Raw genomic sequence first — 24,156 nt, forward strand, 5'->3', positions numbered from 1 at the left:
CCCGCCTTGGCCTCCCAAAGTGCTGGGGTTACAGGCATGAGCCACCGTGCCCGGCCAACACCCACTCTTTATGATCTGTCGGCCATGTATCCATTTATGCCATTCTCCATCCACCATTCCCTGATTACCATCCATTCATTTTTCTTTTTTTTTTTTGAGATGGAGTCTTGCTCTGTCGCCCAGGCTGGAGTGCAGCGGCGCGATCTCGTCTCACTGCAAGCTCCACCTCCCGGGTTCACTCCATTCTCCTGCCTCAGCCCACCACGTAGCTGGAACTACAGGCGCCTGCTACCATGCCCGGCTAATTTTTTTGTATTTTTTTAGTATAGACGGGGTTTCACCGCATTAGCCAGTACGGTCTTGATCTCCTGACCTCGTGATCTGCCTGCCTCAGCCTCCCAAAGTGCTGGGATTACAGGCATGAGCCACCACGCCCGGCCATTCATTCATTTTTCACTCACCATCCTCATCCATCCATTCATCACCCATCCACCCTCTATCACTCACCATCCACCCCTTGTCAACCATTAACCATTCACCCGCCATGCGTCCATATGCTGTGCACCATCAATGTTGCTGTCCAACAGCTGTCCCCTACTCACCATCATTACTCTTCACCACCATCCACAATCCACCCTCCTATACCATCCACATACCGTGTTCCATCCAGTATCTTCCTCCTATCATCCAACCACCATCCACAACCCATGGGAGAGGGGCACTGCGTGGAGAAGTGGACACCCAGTTCCAATGGTGAGCAGACTAGCTCAGCCCTAGCAGCACACAGGACAGAGAAAGGGGTGAATTCAAAGGTCGTTTATTCCCCCTCCCGGCAAGACACCCATTTTACAGGGTAGGTCAGTCTCGCCAAGCCCTTCTTCTTTGCCCTTCTTCCCGAGAACCTAAGGTGTCCAGGCCCTGAAGGGGCGGGTAAGGAGAGGCTGAGAAGGTGCCTCTCAGGGGCCTGAAGAGTCGGCCCTGGGCGGGTCTGGAGGTAAATGTGTAACGGACCCCGGTGCCCCCACCCGACCTGCCTGGTCACGTGGGTCCAGGGGGCAAAGTCTCCTGGTCGGCGCAAGGAGCAGAGGCGAGATGGGCGCCCTGGGCCGGGTCCTGCTGTGGCTGCAGCTCTGCGGTGAGCCGGGGCCACACCGGTGCGGGCCAGGACGGCAGCTGTCTGTCAGGATCCAGGGCCGGGGTCCCTCTAGATCTGGAGGGTGAAGATCTTCCGAGGAGTGGGCAGCGAGGGCTTTGGAGGGTTGGGGGCGTGAAACTCGGCCTTGCCTCCCTCGTCTGGCGAGTGCGCAGCCCGGGAGTGCGCGGCCAGTGCATCGGGCGGTGCGGGAGAGGAGAGGAGGGGGTCCGGGAACCTCGGCCAGCCCCGGCCTCCGGCGGCTCCTGCCCTCGCGGTTTTTCCGACTGCGAAATGGGCGCGGTCCCCAGAACCTGCCGAGAGCAGCGAGTGTGCGCCTGCGGGGCTTGGCAGACTGCCTCAGTTTCCCGGTCCCCAAGGGAGCACTGAGCCCTCCTCCGCCTTCACACCAGGCCGGCGCGAGTCCCTGGCGCCCCCTTCCCTAAACCCCTCGCGGCTCCCTCAGGACAACCCCACCCACCACATTCAGGGCCGGCCTGACCTGGTCCTGCCGCCCCCAGCCCCTTATTACGTCTCATACTGGGTTGCGCTCTGTCGCAGCTCTTCCCGGCCCAGGTAGGACTCCTCCGGGAAGCCTTCCTGATTCCAAGGCCGAGGAAGAGGTCTGCGCTGCCCCATCCTCCTCCATGCCCCGGGTGTCACTGTCCTTAACAACGCTGTCCTCTGCTCCAGCGCCAGGCAAACTGGGGGCAGTGCCGGGAGGCGATCTAGGCGGGCGTCCTGTAGGGCAGGTTTGAGCGGGCTCTGCAGGTAACAGTACAAGTCCGTTGGAGAGCACCCGGGCAGGGCGCCCACAATCTGGCCGGGAGGGACCAGGGCCTGGGTCTGGGCCCCCGGGGATGCGGTTCCTATGCGTTCCGGGTGATCCGCGCGGACCTTCCGCACCTCTCTGGGTGGGTGGCCTTCCCTGAGAGGGAGCATCCCGGCGAGAACGGCGGGCACTCAGTCGCCTCCTCTCCAGCACTGACCCAGGCGGCCTCCAAACTCTGGGTCCCCAACACGGACTTCGACGTCGCAGCCAACTGGAGCCAGAACCGCACCCCGTGCGCCGGCGGCGCCGTTGAGTTCCCGGCGGACAAGGTGCCTGGGAGCACTGGCGGGGTCGGTGATGGGCCTGGACCCCTGAGACCGCGTGGCCCGGGTGGGGGCTGCTCCCCGCTCAGCTGAGGCAGCTTCTTCCTGCAGATGGTGTCAGTCCTGGTGCGAGAAGGTCACGCCGTCTCAGACATGGTAAGGCGGGGCTGCTGCTGCCATCGGGCTGGGGGTTCACAGAGTCTCTGAAGCTCCTTCAGGGACTGCTGTGCCTTGAGGGCGGACCCCACCGGCATGGAGGCGCTGCAGGACTGGGACTTGGCCTCTGGAGAATATTCTAGGAGGCAGGGAGTGGGGGGGAACCTAGGGGAGCTTGGTCCCATGGTCCCAGCCAGGCTGTGCCCTTGGAGGGGTGGGAGGCGCCCCTGTCCCCACAGCCCTTCTGATGCCCAGCAGTGGGTGGTCTTCCCAGGAAGCACCTGCTCCACGCCCTTCCCCCAAAGCCTTGCCTTGTCCTGGTGCCTAAAGCTCCACCTTTAGAACACTACGGAAAGGGTGCCCAACACCCCCCTCTACCCACCATCTGGGTCCCTGGCCTGTTAGGAAGCGGCCGCCCAGGAAGAGGTGAGCCCACTCCTGCCTGCGCTCTGCCTCCCTTCAGATCAGATCAGATTATCCTAGGGACCCCTATCGTCACTGCGCCAGCGAGGGACCTGGGTGGGTGTTCACTCCTTAAGTACCTGACATCTGAGATGGGACAACTTAATCCTGAAACCTTCCCCACCCCCATCAGTCCATGGAAGAACTGTCTTCCACAAAACTGGTCCCTGGTGCCAAAAAGGTTGAGGACTGCTGCCTTAGGGGACCTTTTTCTCAAACTGCTTCACACAACACTCCAAGAAAATGATGGGAACTGGGAGGAAAGCGGGTTACATGAGCAGGTAAGTTTGGGAAATGCTGCAGCCTGCACTTGCCTGGAGCTTCATCACGTATTAAAGGCTCTGATAAGGCCCCAAAGAAGGGAATTTCCTTGTTTAAGGTGGAGTTCAGAGAACTACAGGCCAAATGCAGCCCCTACGGCTGGAGCAAGGAACGGTTTTTACACTTTGTAATCGCTGGGGAAAAAAACAACAATCTTTTGTGGCACTTGAAAAATCTATGACATTCACACCTCAGCGACAGTAAATACAGCTTCACTGGCACACAGCCCACCCACTCAGCTGAGTATCCTCCGTGGCCACTGTCGCATTGCAGTGGCAGCCCACCAGCTTCCAGGGTGACTGTGGGGCTTGCAGGCCAAGCCTCTGGGCAAAAGCTTCCTTCCAGCCCCTTCACAGCCACTCCTGGGCTGCGTCCTCATCCTGTCACCTGCACACCTGCCAGCTCAGTCACTCCTGAGTGAGGGTCACTGGTGAGCTGGGTCGGGGTGTCGGCTCCGGATGTGGGGTCCAGGCCTGGGGCCCCTGCGTGTGCGGGTGGTGAGGATGGCTCAATGGGCTTGGCCTGACCCACTCCTGCCCCATGCAGGGTCAGGGACCACGGGCCTCATTTCCACCCCAGGGCCGCTTGGTTCATTCCTTCAGGTTTTCTAAAGCTGCCTTAACCCAAAAGCTGCCAGGCACTGGGGAAGGCACCCACAGCAAGACAGCGACGCTCCTGCCCGGGAAACGGGAGGAGGGCAGGGAGAGGGAGGCGGTTGCCCCTTGTGGCCTGGCCCCCGGAACCCACGCATAACCTTGGCAACCAGGCAGCCCGAGTGAGGGGGGCACTGGGAGCTGATGGGGGACCTGTGGGCAGAGGAGTCAGGCTGGAGTGGGGGTTCCGGGGCATGGATTTCCCCCTACTCCCCTCCCCTGCCAGTCTCCTTACTTTCATGATCTCCTTTGGAAGCACTTGGGCTCTGAAAGGAGGCAACACTCCATTCATTCATTCATCTATTCAATAATTCATTCATTGATCACCCATTGGCTGGTGGGAACAGCACAGGGGCAGGGGACAGTGGCCCCGGGGTCCTAGCCTGCAGAGGCCGAATTCACCCAGAGCCGCCCAAGCACCCCCATCCTCTGCCCGCGTCGGCTATGTTGCCCTCCACACCCCTGGCTTCCAGCTTCGTCCATCTGCCTAGGTGGTGCCCGAGTAACAGGCCGTGCACATCAGTGCCTTACTTTGTAATTCTCTGGTTGGGAGCATCCCTCCCTGCGATTTTCCTTTTCTTTGCTCTTCCTCCCATTTCTACCTTTTGCCTGCTTTCTTGTTGGGGGAGTCTCCTGTCTTCCACCCATCCCCCTGCCTTGGCTGGAGGCTTTGCAAGTCTGCTCACTGTGGACTTGCATGCAGTGTCCTGTGCTGAACAGAAACCCTCATTTTAATCGACCTAATGCAAAACGCTTTACCTTAGAACCGTGTTTTTTGTGTTTCGTTTGAGAATCGCGTCTGCTCCTCAGTCACAATGGTAATCGACTGTGTACCTATGGGGCACGTGCACCAGCGAGGGCTCCTGCTCTGTTTCTCTCCTTAGAGTGAGTCCAGCTTCCAACGTCCCCCGCCTTGCCCTTTTGTTCCAGCATTGCTGGAATCCATTGTGTGCCTGGGCGTTGTGGGTCTCTCTGAGCCCTGTCTTCAAGTCCACAGGCTGCTTTGCCGACCCTACACTATCCGCGCTGTGGCTCTGCAGGATGGCTTAATATCCATCCCCTTCACTCCTGCTCCAAGGTTCTTTGTGGATCTCATTGTTACAGATAAATTGTAGAGTAGGTTTGCCAGGTACCAACTACCACCACCACCACCAAAAAAAACCCTGGATTTTTTTTTTTTTTTGAGATGGAGTCTTGCTCTGCCGCCCAGGCTGGAGTGCAGTGGTGTGAGCTCAGCTCACTGCAACCTCTGCCTCCAGGGTTCAAGTGATTCTCCTGCCTCAGCTTCCCAAGTAGCTGAGACTACAGGAATTTTGATTGGGACAAATAACAGCCTTATACTGTCAAGCCATCCATTCAAGAGCATGGATGGCCTCTCCAAATATTTCAGGTCATCCATGTCCTCTTTAGCATCTTAAAGTGTTCCCTGTAGAGGTCTTACATTGTATTGGTTAATTCATCAATACTTTGTTAAGTTTGGTTTTTTGAGACAGGGTCTCACTCTGTTGCCCAGGCTGGAGTGCAGTGGTGCAATCACGGCTCACTGCAGCCTTGACCTCCCTGAGCTCATACAATCCTCCCACCTCAGCCTCCCAAGTAGCTGGGACTACAGGCTTGTGCCACCACGCCTGGCTAATTTTTGTAGTTTTTGTAGAGATGGGGGGGGGTCTCACTACGTTGGCCAGGTTGGTCTCGAACTCCTGGGCTCAAGTGATATGCCCACTTCGGCCTTCCAAAGTGTTGGGATTACAGGCATGAGCCACCGCTCCTGGCCTTAGGTTTGGTTTCTATTATAAATGTTGCCCTATATTTAAAAATTACATCCTCTTTTTGTTTTTAAATTTTTTGTAGAGATGGAGTCTCACTATATTTCTCACCAGGCTGATCTCAAACTCCTGGCCTTACCTACTGTGCTCGTCTGTTCAACTATTATGTTACGTTTATATTTTTCCCCTTCGTTCTTTAAAAAACGGTGTTCTTGGTATGCTTCCTCCTGGGAACCCCCCCCCCCCCCGGTTCCTGAGGCGCTTTGAGCTATGACACATTCCGTCCCTATGGCTCCACCTCTGCATCTGTGGGTGGACTTGCCCTGCTGGCAGTGCCACACCCTCAGGTGTGCACGGAACTGAAGTGTGACCTCACGTCGCTGGGGGTGTTGGCCTCTTGCTCAGGTGCAGTGCTCCTGGAAGGGCCGAAGAGTGGGTCCTGCCTTGGGTGGGCACGCCCTGCTGTGCTGAGCCCCTCATAAACTGGCAGCAAGGGTTGCCCTGGCCCAGCGCTCACCCTCAGCCCCTGAGGGAGAAGTGCAGAGGCAAGAAGGCAGGAGGCCAAGGTCCTGGCACTTGGAGGAGAGGGGGAGTGAGGGGCGGCCGGTCAGACCCCCCATATTTCTGCTGACACCCGAGACCTGGGCTGTGGCCCCACTTCTGTGGTGAGGGAGCTGCACGGCCCAGCCCAGGCCCAGGAAACAGCAGGGGCAACAACTCCACCGCCCCGCTACACTCCCTGCCTCCTGCACCCCTGGCCCCCAGATGCAGCCTCTCCCTCCCTCCTTTCTTCCCTCCCTCCCTCACACACCAACAGCGCAGCCTGACTCCCCAGGGGCCGGGCAGCTTTTGAAACTTTAGTTCCTGGAACCTGGGAGCCCTGGGCCTGTGCACGTTCTCAAGGGGCTATGGGGGAGGCGACAGGCCCTGGCCAGAGTCACCTCTGCCCCAGACTCCCCACGGCTCCGTCTCGCTCCCCGGCTCGGGCTCTGCCCCTGGCCTGTGAGACCTCCAGCTCAGGGACAGGACACTGGGCTGTGCCCGCCTCGGGGCCTTGCACACGCGGCCCCATCTTTCCCAGGCCAGATCCGCTTCCTCTGCCAGCCTCAGCCAGGCCGAGGACCCCGGGCCTGAGCTTGCTCGGGCTCCTTCCGTGCACAGGGTCTCGCTTCTCGTCCCAGGGGACTAGGGGCGGGGTGGGCGCGGAGCAGGCCCGGACCCCCGCGTGGCCCGCCTCAGCCCATGCCTCTTGCAGCTCCTGCCGCTGGATGGGGAACTCGTCCTGGCTTCAGGAGCCGGATTCGGCGTCTCAGACGTGGGCTCGCACCTGGATTGTGGCAGGGGTGAGGTTGTCGGGCAGGGGCGGGGCTCTGGAAGGGCGTATTCAGGGGCGCAAATTGGAGGGAGGGCGTGTCAAGGGCGGGGACCTGAGGGAAGGCGAGCCCAGGGGCGGTGACTGGAGGGAAGGCGCGTCCGGGGGCGGGGACTGGAGGGAAGGCGCGTCCGGGGGCGGGGACTGGAGGGAAGGCGTGTCCGGGGCGGGGACTGGAGGGAAGGCGTGTCCGGGGGCGGGGACTGGAGGAAAGCCGTGTCCGGGGCGGGGACTGGAGGGAAGGTGCGTCCGGGGGCGGGGACTGGAGGGAAGGCGTGTCCGGGGCGGGGACTGGAGGGAAGGCGTGTCCGGGGCGGGGACTGGAGGGAAGGCGCGTCCGGGGGCGGGGACTGGAGGGAAGGCGTGTCCGGGGCGGGGACTGGAGGGAAGGCGTGTCCGGGGGCGGGGACTGGAGGAAAGCCGTGTCCGGGGCGGGGACTGGAGGGAAGGCGTGTCCGGGGGCGGGGACTGGAGGGAAGGCGTGTCCGGGGGCGGGGACTGGAGGAAAGCCGTGTCCGGGGCGGGGACTGGAGGGAAGGCGCGTCCGGGGGCGGGGACTGGAGGGAAGGCGTGTCCGGGGGCGGGGACTGGAGGGAAGGCGCGCCTAGGGGCGGGGACTGGAGGGAAGGCGTGTCCGGGGCGGGGACTGGAGGGAAGCCGTGTCCGGGGCGGGGACTGGAGGGAAGGCGTGTCCGAGGGCGGGGACTGGAGGGAAGGCGCGTCCGGGGGCTGGCCCGGACGGAAGGCGAGTCGAGGGGGCGAGGACTGGAGGGAGCGAGGACTGGAGGGAGCGAGGACTGGAGGGAGCAAGGACTGGAGGAAGGGCGCCTCCGGGGACGGGGTTTAGGGAGTGGTGGAAGTGTCCCGAAGCGGGGCTTGGGAGGTCGTTCTCAGAGGCGTGGCGTGGTGTGGTGCGGGGCTTGTTCCGTGGAGCTCAGGGATGTGCCCCTGCTCAGGCGAACCTGCGGTCTTCCGCGACTCTGACCGCTTCTCCTGGCATGACCCGCACCTGTGGCGCTCTGGGGACGAGGCACCTGGCCTCTTCTTCGTGGACGCCGAGCGCGTGCCCTGCCGCCACGACGACGTCTTCTTTCCGCCTAGTGCCTCCTTCCGCGTGGGGCTCGGCCCTGGCGCTAGCCCCGTGCGTGTCCGCAGCATCTCGGCTCTGGGCCGGGTGAGCACTGAGGGGCGGGAGGCTCGGGTCCCCTCTCCCCACCTCGGCCCGCCCCCGCCCCTCCTGGTCTGCACACGTTGGGTCTGAGCACTCATATGATGTCTCTTCCTCGGGCTGGCTCCGGTGGGGACCTGGCTGCCCGCAGACGTTCACGCGCGACGAGGACCTGGCTGCTTTCCTGGCGTCCCGCGCGGGCCGCCTACGCTTCCACGGGCCGGGCGCGCTGAGCGTGGGCCCCGAGGACTGCGCGGACCCGTCGGGCTGCGTCTGCGGCAACGCGGAGGTGAGCGAGGCCGCAGTGGAGTCTCGGGGGACGCGTGAGGGTCGGGACTGTGCCCGGAACAGGGCCGCCGCGCTCCCACGGTCTCTCGCCGGCTTGCCTCTCGGACGCACCGCCCTTCTCGCTGCGGTCCGCTCTGGCCCTCCGCGCTGACCACCGCCCCTCGCACCAGGCGCAGCCGTGGATCTGCGCGGCCCTGCTCCAGCCCCTGGGCGGCCGCTGCCCCCAGGCCGCCTGCCACAGCGCCCTCCGGCCCCAGGGGCAGTGCTGTGACCTCTGTGGTGAGCGCCCCGGCCGGGCCCTGCTTGCTGGGAAGGCCTGGAGTAACTGGTTCGCCCCCCGCCTCAGTTTCCTGCCGGGCCCAGATCCACGGCGCTGACCCCTGCCCTCCCGCCGCAGGAGCCGTTGTGTTGCTGACCCACGGCCCCGCATTTGACCTGGAGAGGTACCGGGCGCGGATACTGGACACCTTCCTGGGCCTGGTAATGGGGCCGCGCGGGCAGCTGAGTCGTCCCGACCCCAGCCCTACCGCCTCCGCCTAGGACGCCCCTTCTGCAGGGCCCCTGCGGCTGCCTACCTGCCCACTATCTGCCTCTGCCCTTAGCGTCCCCATAGGCTCGGGGAGGACGGGGGGCTGAGTCAAACCAATCCCGTCCCCCTCCCCAGCCTCAGTACCAGGGGCTGCAGGTGGCCGTGTCCAAGGTGCCACGCTCGTCCCGGCTCCGCGAGGCCGATACGGAGATCCAGGTGGTGCTGGTGGAGACCGGGCCCGAGACGGGCGGCGCGGGGCGGCTGGCCCGGGCCCTCCTGGCGGACGTCGCCGAGAACGGTAACCGCGCCCGCCCCGTCCCGCCCCGCCCCGCCCCGCCGCGCCTCGCCCCGCCGCGGAGAAGACTGAGCCGGCCCCTCCGTCGCAGGCGAGGCCCTCGGCGTCCTGGAAGCGACCATGCGGGAGTCGGGCGCACACGTCTGGGGCAGCTCCGCGGCTGGGCTGGCGGGCGGCGTGGCGGCTGCGCTGCTGCTGGCGCTGCTGGTCCTGCTGGTGGCGCCGCCGCTGCTGCGCCGCGCGGGGAGGCTCAGGTACGCGGGGCGGGGGGCGGAGGTGGGGCTGGGGGTTGCTCCGAGGGGCTCACGCTGCGTCCCCGCTACGCCCTCAGGTGGAGGCGGCACGAGGAGGCGGCCCCGGCTGGAGCGCCCCTTGGCTTCCACAACCCGGTGTTCGACGTGAAGGCCTCCGAGGAGCTGGTGAGAGGACTGGAGGGGGGACCAGGGCCTCCTCGGGGCCGGGACTCGGCGCCGAACGCCGCCTGACCCTGTCACCCCACAGCCCCTGCCGCGGCCGCTCAGCCTGGTTCCGAAGGCGGCCGTAGACAGCACCAGCCACAGTTACTTCGTCAACCCTCTGTTCGCCGGGGCCGAGGCCGAGGCCTGAGCGGCTTCCTGACCGTCGACCTTGGGCTCTCCACCCCCTCTGGCCCCAGAACCTCCCTGACCCCAGTCGACCTGGGGGCTAGCCACCTCCTCGTCCAGCCCCCAAACCTCCCCTTCCTTCCCTCCTCCTCCGGGGGCCAAGGACAGGGTGGCCTTACTCAATAAAGGTGTTTCCTGCACCTGCTGTCAGCCTGGATATGCCGCCTCCGGCCCCGCCCATGAGGACTGGGAGCCCAGCCTTGTGCCCCAGTCGCACTGGGGGACATGGGAGGGGTCTAGCTGGCTACTGCTGGAGGCAGCGCTGGTCGTCACCTGGGCGGCCAGAGGCTGAGATCTGTGAAGTTGAACCCAGAACTAGGAGTGGGGCTTCTCCCGCCTTCCGGTGGGGACGGTGAGGAGCTGCAGGGAGGGGTGGGAGAGAGGCAAGGGGTGGAGGGAGCCAAAGGCCGTGCCTGGTGGGGCAGACGGAAAAGGGGTGGGCATCCCTCCTGGCACCAAGCTGCTGGGTGCGAAGGCAGATCATATGGGGTCACCCACGTGCAAGCGTGCGCCACTGCACTGACAGAGACAAGGGCCCGGCCGTGTGTGTGCAGCTGCAACTGTGGCAGTGACCACTTCTGTGAAACCAGTATCTGGGGCTGGAGATGTCACCGGCATCCCCAGTCATGGCCTGGCCCCCACTTGTAATCTTCTGCCCAGGGGCCCAGCTTAGTTGCCAGGACGCATGCTGTAACCCAGATCAGGGCCCCGTGCTTCGAGGCGCGTCTGTGTTGTGGTTGGAATGAGTCACTCTCGGTGTTGTGCAGTGTCCCGTTGAGTGACCGCCACAGTTCACGTATGTGCTCCAACAGCTACCATCTAGCATTTTTAAAAGTGGCCGACACTCCCACAGGCACTTTTTTGCCACGGTATTTAGTGTCAGGTGCAAACTGGAGAGCAAGCCTGAGCTGACTGGACACCACCTGCCAGCCACTGCTCACCCGTCACAGATGCGACTGTGCTGGCAGGGACCTGCCCCTGGTGTGGGGTGTGGAAGGAGAGATGCTCTGGGCTTCCAGGGGAGCCGCTTGCTGCAACAGCAGCCCAGGCCATGCTGCCTGGCACAGAGCGCAAGGTCCCAAGTGTCCCCGCTGGGTGCTGGGCTGCCTGCCCTGGCTTGCAGTCTTCTCCCAGGTCCGCACTCTTCTGCAGGGGCCGTCACTGCCCTTGTCTTACCAAGGACAACTAGGTCTCAGTGAGTGGCAAATAGAAGCCAACTCCCTGCATAACTCAGGAAACTGACTCCGAGCATTCCCTCAACCAGGCACCACTCACCCTGGCCCAGGCCTCCCCGAGAGCTCCTGCCTCTTCCTGGGGCCTCTGGCCTGCCCCATCCTGTCCCTTGGGGCTGCTGGCGGGGTTAGCGTGTATGGGTGTGGACAGGCAGACCCTCCAGGGCAGCTCCCTCCTGGGGCCCTGGCACTGCCTGGCTGGGTCTCACAGGCACGCTGCCCTCCTCCACCCTTCACTCCTGCCCCAAGGATGCCCTCTGCTTGGGCTGAACACCCCAACAGCAGCCTTTTGTGTGACCTCCGAGAGTTACCCAGAATAGCTTCCGCTGGCGAATAGCTTCCGCTGGCGAATAGCTTCCGCTGGCAAGGTGGCTCCTTCACTGCCTTTTGGAGCTCAGACACTTCTGGGGCCCAGACACGGGTGACATGCTACCACATCCAGACGGACCACTGGGAACTTTAAAACTGCCGTCTTCTGCTTTATTGACAGGTAAATTGTTCAAAAATGTTCTCACGATTCAATAATTACAAAGACTCAGACTTACATTAAAAAAGTAAAAACCAGAACCCCCCAGGTGCCCATCCAGCAGAAGGCCCAGGAGGGCAGTGGGGTGGCAGGGCTAGGCGCTGCTGGGCCACTCAGTGCTGACTTGGGGAAGTGCACGTCCTGAACAGCCTTGCCAAGCAGCCGACTGGTGGGAGGACAGGGGAAGCCTGGCCCAAGCTGTGGACAAGCTGTGTCTGCCGCCACAGTTAATCACAAGCCTCTGACGACACAGGGCCACAGAGCTGGTCACTCAACATCTGGTACAAAGAAGGGTGAGGTGAAATCCACGCGCAGGGGATCGCTGCGCCGTGGGCCGGGGCCAGTGTGCAGGAGTGTGTTGGGTGGGTCTACGTGATCATACGGGCTACTAATCACGGGGGCTCCATGCGGGGGCAAGACTGGTGGGGTGGGGTGGGGTATCCCAGTGGCTGCTTCGTGGCGCCCTGGGGCTCTGACTTCTCTCAGCCCAGCAGGCCACAGGGCCTGCCTGCACCACGACACTCGCTGGTTTTATGGCAGGAGGCGGAAGCCGTGGAAGCGAGTAGAAAGCAGAGAGCACAGCTGACTTCACAGTAGATACTGGTGACACTTCATGGCTGCGACCCAGAATGAACTTAACGCACACAGGGACGCAGGGTGTCACTGGTCCCGGGTCTCTGTCCATGACTAGGTGGTCAGCAGGACCTCTGCAGCTGACTATGCAATGGCTAAATGAAAAAAAGGCCACAAACTAACCTCCACTTTCCTGTCTTCAAAATTCTAGTGACACTGGGAATGCTATACGACCTCCTACTATTCTCCTAAGGTCCTAGGAAAGTTTCAGGAACTAGGGAAAAGACTGGGTACTGAGGCTGTGTCCCCAGATGTCTGCTTCCGAAGCAGCCACGTCATGACGGGTTTCTGCTGAGGAAGTGGCGTTGGCAGGGCCCCATATGCCTTCTCGGGTTGTCAGGGGTGGGAGACAGGCTGTATGGGGGTCCTTCATTGCAGACGGAACAGTGTCGCCTCACAGCTGTGCAGACGAACAGATGTGGTCTACTGCCACGAACAATGCGGCATAAAACTGATCAATATTATAATAAAGATTTGTCTTCTTCATCTCCATATCTACAAAGTGATTCTACATTTCCTTGGACAACACTGGAGGGCCCGCTCAGTCTTGGCACTGACGCTGGAGGCCATCCCCAGCTCCCTGGCCCCTGTGACGAGCTGGCGGCTTCAGGTGTCACAGGCCGGCTGCTCCAGGCCTTCGAGGGGGAGCTGGCTCCTGTGGGGGGAGTTGGGGCTCGGTGGGCCGCTGGGGTTGGAGCTATTCGATGGAGTTGAGTGTTTGGTGGAGTCCGAATCAGGCTGTGAACAGGAAGAGCGCAGGGTGAGCACCCGCTGCCCTAGCCTGGGGAGGCACGCGTGCCCAGCTGGATGCAAATGTTTGCTCAGGGACAACTGTCGCAACTGCTCTTCTCCTTTCGTGTTATGAAAACACACGCTCTACACCAGCGATTCGTGGGGGCCTTAGGCTTGCTGGTGAGAGTCACAAATTGATGTCTAACCCCACTCAAAAATAACATGGTAATTATCATTACAAAAGACAGCAACTCTGTAGTGAAGAAATCAGATGGGGCCGGACCCCGTGGCTCCCGCCTGTAATCCCAGCACTTTGGGAGGCCAAGGTGGGTGGATCGCACTTGAGGTCAGGAGTTTGAGACCAGCCTGGCCAACATGGTAAAACCTCATCTCTACTGAAAATACAAAAATCAGGCCGGGTGTGGTGGCTTATGCCTGTAATCCCAGCACTTTGGGAGGCCAAGGCAGGCAGATCACGAGGTCAGGAGATCGAGACCATCCTAACACGGTGAAACCCTGTCTGTACTAAAAATACAAAAAAAATTAGCCGGGCGTGGTGTGGTGGCAGGCACCTGTAGTCCCAGCCACAGGCGTGAACCCAGGAGGCGGAGCTTGCAGTGAGCCGAGATTGCATCACTGCATTCCAGCCTGGGCTACATGTAGAGTGAGACTCCGTCTCAAAAAAAAAAAAAAAAAAAAAAAAAGATCAGCAACAAGACAAGGATGCCTGCTTTCATCACTGCTATTCAACATGGGACTAGAGGTTCTAGCCAGAGCAATCAGGGAAGAAAAATAAAAAGGATTCCAAGTTAGAAAGGAAGTAAAGCTATCTCTGTTTGCAGATGACATGATTATACACATAGAAAATCCCAAAGAAAAGAATCCACAAAAAACTAATAAATTCAGCAAAGTTACAGGGTATAAAATCAACACACACAAATCAGTTGTATTTCTATACACCAGAAATGAACACACTGAAAAGGAAACTGAAAAAAAAAAAAATTCAATTTACAACAGCATCCAAAAGAACAGCTAGGAATAGTTTAACCAGAGAAGGGAAAAATTTGTACACTATAAATTACAAAACATTGCTGAAAAAATAGCTTAAATAAATGGAACACATCTCATGTTCGTGGAGTAAAAATATTGTTAAGATGGCTGTACTAGGCCGGGTACAGTGGCTCACACCTGTAATCCCAGCACTTTGGGAGGCCAAGGTGGGCAGATCATTTGAGGTCAGGAGTTTGAGACCAGGCTGGCCAACATGGTGAAACCCTGCCTCTACTAAAAATACAAAAATCAGCCAGATATGGTGGCAGGCACCTGTAGTCCCAGCTACTTGGGAGGCTGAGGCATGAGAATCACTTGAACCTAGGAAACAAAGGTTGCAGTGAGCCAAGATCGTGCCACTGCACTCCAGCCTAGGCAACAGAGCGAGACTCTGTCTCAAAAAAAAAAAAAAAAAAAAGACATTAAAATATAAATGATGACAACCCATAGAACAAGAGAAGACATCTGCACATCGCATCTCTCACAAGAGCCTGGTATTCAGAACATGCCAGGAGCTCCTACAACCCAGCCACAAAAGGACAAACCACCCATTTCAAAAATGGGCAAAGGCCTTGAGTAGACATTTTTCTAAAGAAGGTACCGAAATGGCCAACAAGCATATGAAAAGATGCTCAACATAAGTCTTTAGGGAATGCAAATCAAAACCACAATCAGGTACTACTTCATAGCCACCAGGACGACTATTAAAAAGAAGAAAAACAAGAACAAGTATTGGTGAGGATGTGGAGATATGAGAACCCTCACATTGCTGGTGGAATGTAAAATGGTACAACTGCTGCAGAAAACAATTTGGTGGTTCCTCAAAAAGTTAAACATAGAATTACCACATAAATCCAGCAATCCCACTCACAGGCATAAACCCGAATGTGAAAACAGGCACTCAAACACATATATGCACACACGTGTTCACAGCAGCACCACTCACAACAGCTGACGGACAGAAACAGCCCAAATGTGCCTCAGCGGAAGAATGGGAAAACAAACTGTGGTCTATCCATACAAGAGAGTATTATTTAGCAATAGAAACACCAACACTGATACATGCTACAACGGGGGTGAGCCCCAAAACAGTATGCCAGGTGAAAGCTAGGCACAAAAGGCCAAAACACATTTCCATATGAGAGGCCGGGCATTCCACTTCCACGGAATGTCCGGACGGCGAAATCACAGAAAACTACTGGCTGCCCAGGTGCTGAGGGGAGGGAGGGACGGGGATTTATTTTGAAATGATGAAAATGTCTTTTTTATTATGTTTTAGAGACAAGATTTCACTACACTGCCCAGGCTGGCCTTGAACTCCTCAGGCGATCCTTCCACCTCAGCTTCACTAGTAGCTGGTACTACAGGCGTGAACCGTGGCGCCCAGCTAGGGTGGAAATGTTTCTGAATGAGAGAGGTGGTGACTGTGCATCTCTGTGGATGTACTAAATGTCACTGAGTAGTTTAAACTTTAAAGTAACTTTAAAGTAGTTATTTTGGGCCCGGTGTGCTGGCTCACGCCTGTGATCTGAGCACTTTAGGAGGCCGAGGTAGGAGGACAGCTTGAGCCCAGGAGTTGGGAGATCAGCCTGGGCAACAAAGTGAGACCCTGCCTCTGTATTATTACGAAAATAAAGAAAACAAAAAAATAGTTGTTTTGTGAATTTCACTTAAATTTAAAAGAACAAACAAGGTCATGCAGAAGACAGGTACTGGCTGCCTCAGGACACAGTACCCTAAGAGGGACACCATGTCCTCTGTATAATGTGACAGCCTAAGACACTTCAAATCTCATGACCAGGAAACAGCGGACAAACTCAAACTCAGGAGCATTCTGTAAAGTAACAGCAGTGCTTGCTACAAAAATGTGACTGTCCCACCAGACAAAGACAGGCTGGGGGCCTCCTGCAGAATAAAGGGTGGAAGAGTAGGATGGACAAAGGACGGAAAAGACAAAGGACTTTCAGAGGAAGAGACGCTGACCTTGGCAGAACCAGCAACATGTGCAAGGCATCTGCCTGTCCGTTTGGCAGCTGACGTTAAAACATCTCAGTGCTGGGGCTGAGATGTGTGGTGGAGAGATGAGCATGGCCCCTCTGCCTGCATCCCTCCCTCCCTCCAAGGATGGCGCCAGGGGCTAAGCCCTCAGCTCACTCCTCAGCCCTCAGCACTGCAGCTCCCCACCTCCCTCGACTGCATTCTCATCCCCATTCCGCACAGGGGAAACTGAGGCCAGAGCAGTGTGGCTGAGCTGCGCACAAGAACGCTGCCAGCCAGAGTGGGGCTTGTCCTGGAGGTGGTCCCCACACTCTTGACACCAAGCGCCATCCCAGGGGAAGGGCAGAAGACAGACCAATGTGGAAGGTGAGCCCAGACCAAAGAGACTGCTGATGTATCGCACTGAAATACATAAAACAACACAGGGAGTCCAGAGGAAGGAGGCAGGTTGGCGGGAAAGCTTCCATTCCTCGTGGGGCAGTGTGACTGCCCTGTCCCTAGTCAGCGTTCCCCAAGGAGCTTGGGGTCTGACCAAGAGACTGCTGCATGGGCCTCCTGGAGGAGGGGACGGCCACCCATGCTCCCCGCACCCGTCACCCTCACACTGCAAGTGGGGCACTCCAGAAGGGCTGTGACACCACCCAGGGCCCCAGATCTTCGGGCTGCTTTTCCTCAGCACTGGGCCTGGACACGTCTCACCTCTTTGTCAAAGTCCTGGTCTGGATCGGACATACTTCTCAGAGGCACGGTCACGCCAGGCTCCGATCCACCTACAGAACAAGGAAAACTTTTCTCTTAGGGAGAAACTCAAGAACGGAATCAAATGCCTGGGGTCTCCCCATTCCAGCACCCCCTACCCCCCACCTCCCCCAGGGCTGCAGGGGCCACGCTGCTTCTGTACCTGATGAGGGCCACGAGATGTAGGGCTTGTTCCTGGATGGAGGCTGGCGAGCCAGGTTGCTGGGAGCGGGGCCCGGCCTTTCCTCCTGGGAGGGGGGCGCAGCACTCTGGGCAGAGATAGCAACACATGAGCATGCTTGGTTGACACCCGGCAGGGTCGGCTGTAAAGTTTGTGCAACCTACGGCGGCTGTGGCCTCGTGACCTTGATGAGCAAAATGGGGGCCAGGAGGGCTCTCTGGACTGGACAAGGGCTCTGGACGGTCTGGAACTAAGAACTGGCAATAGCAACTTTAGGCCAGGTCAAATCCTGTAAAAAGCATACTTTTTTTGTTTGTTTGAGACTGAGTCTTGCTCCGTCCCCCAGGCTGGAGTGCAATGACACGATCTCAGCTCACTGCAACCTCTGCCTCCTGGGTTCAAGCAATTCTCCTGCCTCAGCCTCCTGAGTAGGTGGGATTACAGGTGCCTGCCACCACGCCCAGCTTATTTTTGTAATTTAGTAGAGACAGGGTTTCTTCATGTTGGCCAGGCTCGTCTCAAACTCCTGACCTCAGGTGATCCACTCGCTGTGGCCTCCCAAAGTGCTGGAATTAAGAGGCATGAGCCACCACACCCAGCCTAAAAAAACATAATTTTTTTTGAGACGGAGTCTTGCTCTGTCACCCAGGCTGGAGTGCAGTGGTGCAATCTCGGCTCACTGCAAGTTCCGCCTCCCAGGTTCACACCATTCTCCTGCCTCAGCCTCCTGAGTAGCTGGGACTACAGGCACCCGCTGCCACACCCAGCTAATTTCTTTTTGTATTTTTAGTAGAGACGGGGTTTCACCATGTTAGCCAGGATGGTCTCGATCTCCTGACCTCGTGATCCGCCCGCCTCGGCCTCCCAAAGTGCTGGGATTACAGGCGTGAGCCACCACGCCCGGCCAAAAACATACTTCTTAAGTAAAAAAGAGAAAGTATGCTATCTGTTCGTACGAAGATGTTACTGAGAAATCACCACCTGATGGCAAACGTCCTTAGGAAGCCCTCACAGGCCGAAACGTGGTGGACTCTCACAAGTACCTGTAGCATCACCGCCCAGGGCGGCCCCAGGCCTGCGCACAAGGCCCCGTGACAGGGAAAGTGCTGGTGAACAGAGCTTCAGCGGAGATGGGCTTGTGTGACAGAGGCACCAGGCAGAGCACAGTGCCAGGCTCGCGGGCACTGCCTTTGGGACGGTCTCAGCCAGCACGGCTGCCAGAGCGGGGAGGAGGGGATGGGGTGCCCTGCCCGCCCCGCCCCGGCCGTGCACGCACCAGAGGCAGGTCCATGAGCACCTGCATGCCGTCGCCTGGGCCCATGTGAGCCACGTGGTTGAAGTTGGTTGGGTTGGATATCATTTTGGATCTCAATTCTGGGTCTCTAAGCATCTCTCTGGGGAAAGGACACACTTTTGAGATTCATGGATATGCAAGAATCCTCTTGGCCCCTCCCTAGAGCGAGGCCCGGCAGGCCCCGTGAGCCCCGCTCCTACCGCCTCTGCTGCAGCCTCTCTTCCTCTGGGACCTTGAAGACGAACCGCCTCTTGCTCCTGGTGCGCAGCATCTGCTTCTTGCTGTTGTCGGAGGTGTCCGGCACGTTGAGAACCGCTCCTGCAGAAGCAGAGCGCGCGGTGACGGTGCTGCGGCCGCAGGGTCACACGCCCCTCCGACTTCCCTTCCCTCCTCTCCCAGTGCAGGGGAAGGCTCACCCGAGAACTTGCTCTTGAAGTAGATCAAGCGTGGAGGCTCGCAGTTGAGGAGGTTGAGGGTGCCTTCAGAGTTCAGGGGCCTTATCTGGATTGGAAACCAGGGAAGGACAGTAAGCGCGGCCACGCACAGACTGCACGGGGAGAAGCCCGCCCGCACAGGAGGGCGCCGAGACAGCCTTACCCTCCGCAGGCCGATGGTCTGCACCCACTCCATGGTGCGCACATCAAAGACGTCCACGCCATACTCGCTGTACACCGTGACGTGGGTGGGGCTGCAACCTAGCGCAGACGGAGCAGGGCGGGGTGAGCCACAGCGGCTCAGGAACTCACCTGCCCTCGGGCCGGAGGCCATGCCTTGGCACTTGAACAAGTGCAGAGGCGGCAGCACTGCCCTCAGCTGGTTCACGTCACCAAAGACTTCACGTTCTCACTCTGGAATTCATCTTCATTTCAAAGTTTAAACAAACACAATCGAATGTTTAAATGCTCCACCATCACTTCCATAACTAATATTTTGAATACTGTAGTACAGATATTGAAGGTGACTTTTAAAAGTTTGGTTTTTCATTTAGCTCTCATGAGATGTGATTATCCTGAAAGCTACTAATTCAGGCTCAACACTTTGGAAATTCAGGTAGGGGCCGACTGTCCAGTATGGTGAGGCTAATTCTTCCGTAGGAGATGGCAAGTCCGGTTTCCAGGTAGGTATTAAAAACCACACAGAAACCACTGCTGACCTCTGGGCAACAACCCTGCCTGTCTGTCCTCCATACTAACGACCCTAGACCCCTAGGAACCCGTGCTATGGGGGCATGGGAAGCCCCTGTGCAGCCTGGTCTGAGGGCATATGCAAGCGAGGGTAAGGGCGTCCTGCAGGGAGCTCTGGGGTCCGCGCTGTGCTCCTCACCTGCTCATCTGTTGGCTTACAGAAGCAACTCCACCCAAAGCGCCAAGGATGTGAGACCAAGGACTGTGGAGCCTTTGGCCATTTGGAGTTTAAGGGGCTTTCTCCACGTTTAGAAGAGCAATGACACAGCTGTGCCACACGACGGAGGAGCGGTGCACGTCCACTGCTCGGTCCCTCTGCGTGGGTGGCACGCTCACTGTCCCCACAGCCCCTCCATGTGGCTTGGCTCCTGGCCATCAGCTTGCAGAAACGCAGAGCTGGGAGGCGGCAAGCCCCAAAAGCAAGAGAGCTCCAGCTCAGTGCTCGTTCCTGGCTCTTCTGCCTCCAGAGTTCAAGGTTAATCCTGCATCATGACACACCTCACTGCCTGAAGATGCATTTTAAAAACCTTCTGCTCTGTTTCTATCATAGATTCCAAACAGGCTACAAGATCAGGACTTTTCTTCTGAATACAAAAAGGGAAATCAAACAGGGTTTGCAAAAAAGACAAAAGATACTGGCCTGGTCATCAAACCGTCTCAGAAGGAGCATTTCAGATGCACCTGTGAGGCCTCTGAGAACCACGTCAAAAGCAGCCCCAGAAACTGCCCTTCAGGGAACCTCTCTCCACACGGGCTTCTGGTAAGGCCCTTGCCTGCCGAGTATGTGGGGATTCGCTTGCAAGGAACCAGGAAGTAGTATGCTGACTCAGTGATAAACAGATGCCCAGTGAAAAGATTCTAGTCAAACAGATTCTAGTGAAAAGAACGTGGGCTCTGGGGCCTGACAGAGGTGACGTGACTGATACAGAGCACGTGGCCCCTGTGGCCTTCAGCTGCCTCCTCTCCAACAGGGCCAATGACACCTGCCCTAAGGGACAGGGAGGGGCAAGGGAGGCCACCCACGCAGGGCGCTAGCACAGGGTGCAGAATGAGCAGTTTTGCATCCTACAGGTGATGGAATTACTTCTGCCCAGCTCTGAAACTCATCTGCATCTGCACTGTGCCTGCACGAGAGGAGACCCACCAAGGCAGAGAACCCAGGAACTTCAGGTGTCTATGCCAGACACATGTGGCCAGGATTATAAATACACTGCACTAAGTGACCTGGGTCCTCCTCAATGTTACGCTTTGCAAAAATGTAAATCCCGTGTAGTTTTAAACCCTGTGCTGGCTGCCTATGAAGAGGACGGGGTGTTGGAGGGGAAGAGTCCAGGACAAGGGGTGCTGAGGCAGTGGGACTGGCCCCTTCCTGCACCTCACCGCAGGCCCATGGCCCGGCCCCACTGCCCACACACGTCTGCTGTGGTGTGGCCATCGGGATGGAGCCGGGACACACTGCAGTAAGCCCGTGGGTGGAGCTGACTGTACACCTCACAGGCCCGGTGTCTAGCCACGACACCCTGGGTATGGTGCCGTCTCAGCAAGGCTGACAATGGGGCAGACAAAGGGGTTTAGCTTCAGGTAACTGAGGGAGAACGTAATTCCCCACCTCTTTCCCCGTTACCCCCATATGCCTGGCTCGTCTTCCTCCCGGCCTCCTCTTGATCTGTGGATTTGATGGCACAGGCTACTCTGATAGATCAAACAGAGGGACTCTGAGGTTTAAGGCTGCCTTTCCGTTTTAAGAGACAGGGTCTCACTCTGTCTCCCATGCTACAGTGTAGTGGCGCGATCTCGGCTCACTACAACCTCCGCATCCTGGGTTCAAGCAATTCTCCTGCCTCAGCCTCCTGAGTAGCTGGGACTACTGGCATGTGACACCGTGCCTGCCTAGTTTGTTTGTTTGTTTAAGATGGAGTCTCGCTGTTGTCCAGGCTAGAGTGCAGTGGCGCGATCTCGGCTCATTGCAACCTCCACGTCCTGGGCCTCAGCCTCCTGAGTAGCTGGGACTACAGGCGCCCGCCACCACGCCCGGCTAATCTTTTTTTGTATTTTTAGTAGAGATGGGGTTTCACCCTATTAGCCAGGATGGTCTCGATCTCCTAACCTCGTGATCCGCCCGCCTTGGCCTCCCAAAGTGCTGGGATTACAGGTGTGAGCCATGTTTTGTTATTTAGTAGAGATGAGGCTGGTATTAAACTTCTGAGCTCAAGTGAGCCTCCTGCCTCAGCCTCGCACAGTGCTGGGATTACAGGTGTGAGCCACCGCTCTCCACCCGGTTTAAGGTTTTAAAAGCAATTGGACAGCGGGCCAGTCGGGAAGTGTCCACTGGTCCTACTTTTCCCCAGTGCCACCATTCACAGAGAAAGTCACATCAACTAAGCGAATTAAGTGACCCAACTGTTTGAAAAACAGCTCCTACCACTTTCAGAAAATACTTGTCTCTAGAGGGACTGTAACTTAGACACCAGAGGTGAATTATTTTCTGGCCACCAAAACACCTCAAGCTTGTCTTTACTACTGTGTAAGTTTCCGTATTATCAGGAGGAAGGCCTTTTAAATGAGAGATGAATGCCACGCCCCGTTCTCGGTTCGCCGAGCCCTTCTGCCCAGGGGCCTATGCCTGCCGATGGGGTCTTCTGCTGAGGCCTGTGGAAGAACCGGCCCCATGTGCTCAGGGAGACAGATTGCTGAGCCCGCCTACTGCTGGTCTGAGACGTGGGATCTGAACCGTGTTCTCTGCTGCGGGCTGTCATGGGGCCCACCTCTCCCAATGCTCTGTGACTACTCAACTAAGGGACTGGAAGACAAACCAAAGCAAAATCGAACACATGCTGACTGTCGGTGGGAAAAGCAGCAACAGGGATATGCAACAGAAAACATATACATACTACAGGCGACAGGAGCCGCAGGCCACATGAGCTCCTGCGCGCGTGCCCTCCGGCCTTGCGGGTCCACGTACAGTCCCATGTGGCTGAAGCAAAGCAGGTACTCCTCGCTTTCGAGCTCCACAGCACAAAGGGCATCAAAAGACTGTTGTGAGAGGAACGCAAGCGAGGGGTCATTGGGATTTACCAGGTTTAGAGGCTGCCCGTCCCCCTGGATGCTCAGCAGGCAGAACCCAGAAGGGTAGCCCACACAGAGCCTGTCCCTGAGCACCGCCAGGCACTGCACGCTGCCGGGAGCCACAATCTCATTGAACTTTCTGTGGAATGGCTTCGTTCTCTGGATCTCATAGCAAAGGATCAGCCGTTTCACGGCCACAAACAGGCAGGTGCCAGAGTTCCTCTTGAGTATGGCCGTGGCCATGAGCTGGCAGCCTTTGGTTTCCGGAAGTTTGATGTCAAAACTGCCTTCCGCTCCATCGAGGGACGACCATGGATAGAGGTGCACATGGTGGTTCCGGCCACACAGGAGGATTACGATCTTCTCCCTGGGCGCAAGCTCGATCTGGTGCACCTTCTTAGAGTCAGCGGCACGGACGATCACTGTGGCAAGGAGGACAAGAGCGTGAGGCCGACGGGACAGCCAGCAGCTCACAGGGGCTGACGGCCTTGGCTAAAGACTTGCCTGGAACACTCTGTGGCCCTCCCCTGGGCTCCCTTCCTATGTGCGCAGCCTGAGCCCAGCCCTGAGCCCCTTCCCTGCCCACAGAGCCAGCGGCTTGAGTGCCCCCCCGAGAAGCTGCCCCACACATCCACAGCGCGCTCTTGGGGCAGCCTCGGGGGCTTGTCCGAAGGCTCCTCTGCCTCTGCTGCTGTGCACACCCCTCAGTGCACCAGGGCTCCAGCTGGGCAGCGCCTCCACCTGGGTCCTCGTGCAGCAAGGCCCTGGGGTGATCTGGGCCTCCTTCCAGCTCATCTCCGAACCAGAGGACCCTCGCACTGCACGAGGGCCAGAGAGCTGTCCCCAACCCGCTGGGACCCTGAGACAAATCCTCTGAAGACGCCGCCCTCACACGGCACCCAGTGAAGACGCCGCCCTCACATGGCCCCCAGGCTGACCCAAGCCCCTCGCTTGCTCAGATCGCCCCACAGAGCTGCCAGGCTACGGCCTTGCCCAGCGGCTGCCCCGCCCTTCTCTCTCCATGGCCATCATGTGCAGAGACGCTGGGTCTGTCGGGAAAGGACTACGGCTCACATGAAATTTCGCTGGATTCCTTGAGGGATGCTCCCCGGGGCCCCTGCCCCCTGCCCAGGGCCAGTTCCAGTCTCCTGACGTTTCTGCTCCTAGACCCAGGGCTGTGGAGCAGGTGCATGCCAGGATACCTTTGCCCTTCCTCGCTGGGAAGACTGAAGTGTCAAAATTGGAAGCAAAGAAACTAAAGCTTCTCAAGTGAAGCCTCAGCACATGTGGGAAATCTGCAGCTGTTCCTCCTCCCAGGGGGCTTTCCTTGACCCCCCCCCCCCCACCCACTCCCGCTCAGTGCTCCCCTTGAAGAACTCGATGGATGTGATACGCAACTTAGCACCACGTTGCCATGCACTCGATGCTGGTCTTCACAGCACGCTGGCCCCTCCGGCACCTTCATCAAGCGCATTTGTCTTAACCCTTAGGAGCTACTGACCCTGTGCCGTCTGCAGAGGCCAGGCTGGGCCTGTGACATCCCAGGCTGGAAACGCCCTGCTCACTCACCATCTCGGGTGACCTCTATGACATACAGCCCTTCTTCTAGGCCGACTGCAATCCTGTCTGCATCTGTGGAGG

At 58.3% G+C, this 24,156-nt stretch overlaps 2 protein-coding genes across 5 annotated transcripts in view; one reads left to right on the forward strand and one right to left on the reverse strand.

Moving 5' to 3' along the window:
- The first annotated feature begins 1,092 nt into the window (after positions 1-1,092).
- Positions 1,093-10,021, forward strand: AMN (amnion associated transmembrane protein). The gene is made up of 13 exons (XM_054530621.2): positions 1,093-1,135; positions 1,444-1,676; positions 1,904-2,233; positions 2,339-2,383; positions 6,841-6,928; positions 7,914-8,131; positions 8,277-8,414; positions 8,584-8,692; positions 8,811-8,893; positions 9,078-9,240; positions 9,329-9,491; positions 9,569-9,656; positions 9,739-10,021. Exons 1-13 carry the CDS (start codon positions 1,093-1,095, stop codon positions 9,841-9,843), a joined length of 1,806 nt encoding a protein of 601 aa, XP_054386596.2. The 3' UTR covers positions 9,844-10,021.
- A 1,547-nt stretch (positions 10,022-11,568) lies between these two features.
- Positions 11,569-24,156, reverse strand: part of CDC42BPB (CDC42 binding protein kinase beta) — a 130,225-nt gene continuing 117,637 nt past the window's right edge. For 2 of the 4 annotated variants that reach the window (XM_009249511.4, XM_002825127.6), the window contains 9 exons: positions 24,085-24,147; positions 22,341-22,937; positions 18,863-18,960; positions 18,682-18,766; positions 18,466-18,583; positions 18,248-18,365; positions 16,954-17,059; positions 16,752-16,822; positions 11,569-13,010 (listed from right to left, as the gene is read on the reverse strand). In XM_009249511.4, the coding sequence (XP_009247786.2) occupies positions 12,879-13,010; positions 16,752-16,822; positions 16,954-17,059; positions 18,248-18,365; positions 18,466-18,583; positions 18,682-18,766; positions 18,863-18,960; positions 22,341-22,937; positions 24,085-24,147 (1,388 nt within the window). In that variant the 3' untranslated portion in view covers positions 11,569-12,878. Of the gene's footprint in view, positions 13,011-15,059; positions 16,455-16,751; positions 16,823-16,953; positions 17,060-18,247; positions 18,366-18,465; positions 18,584-18,681; positions 18,767-18,862; positions 18,961-22,340; positions 22,938-24,084; positions 24,148-24,156 lie in introns of those variants that run through there. The other 2 variants (XM_054530917.2, XM_054530916.2) reach the window with 1 other exon arrangement.

The sequence above is a fragment of the Pongo abelii genome, chromosome 15, assembly GCF_028885655.2.
Source record: "Pongo abelii isolate AG06213 chromosome 15, NHGRI_mPonAbe1-v2.0_pri, whole genome shotgun sequence".
Taxonomy (NCBI): domain Eukaryota; kingdom Metazoa; phylum Chordata; class Mammalia; order Primates; family Hominidae; genus Pongo; species Pongo abelii.

What these genes read in the sequence shown, in the direction of transcription:
- AMN (XM_054530621.2), top strand. Translation starts at nt 1,093, where the DNA reads ATGGGCGCCCTGGGCCGGGTCCTGCTGTGGCTGCAGCTCTGCG. An exon ending in GCGTCTGCGGCAACGCGGAG is followed by an intron (nt 8,415 to 8,583) that starts GTGAGCGAGGCC and finishes CCCTCGCACCAG; the next exon opens with GCGCAGCCGTGGATCTGCGC. An exon ending in GGCGGACGTCGCCGAGAACG is followed by an intron (nt 9,241 to 9,328) that starts GTAACCGCGCCC and finishes CCTCCGTCGCAG; the next exon opens with GCGAGGCCCTCGGCGTCCTG.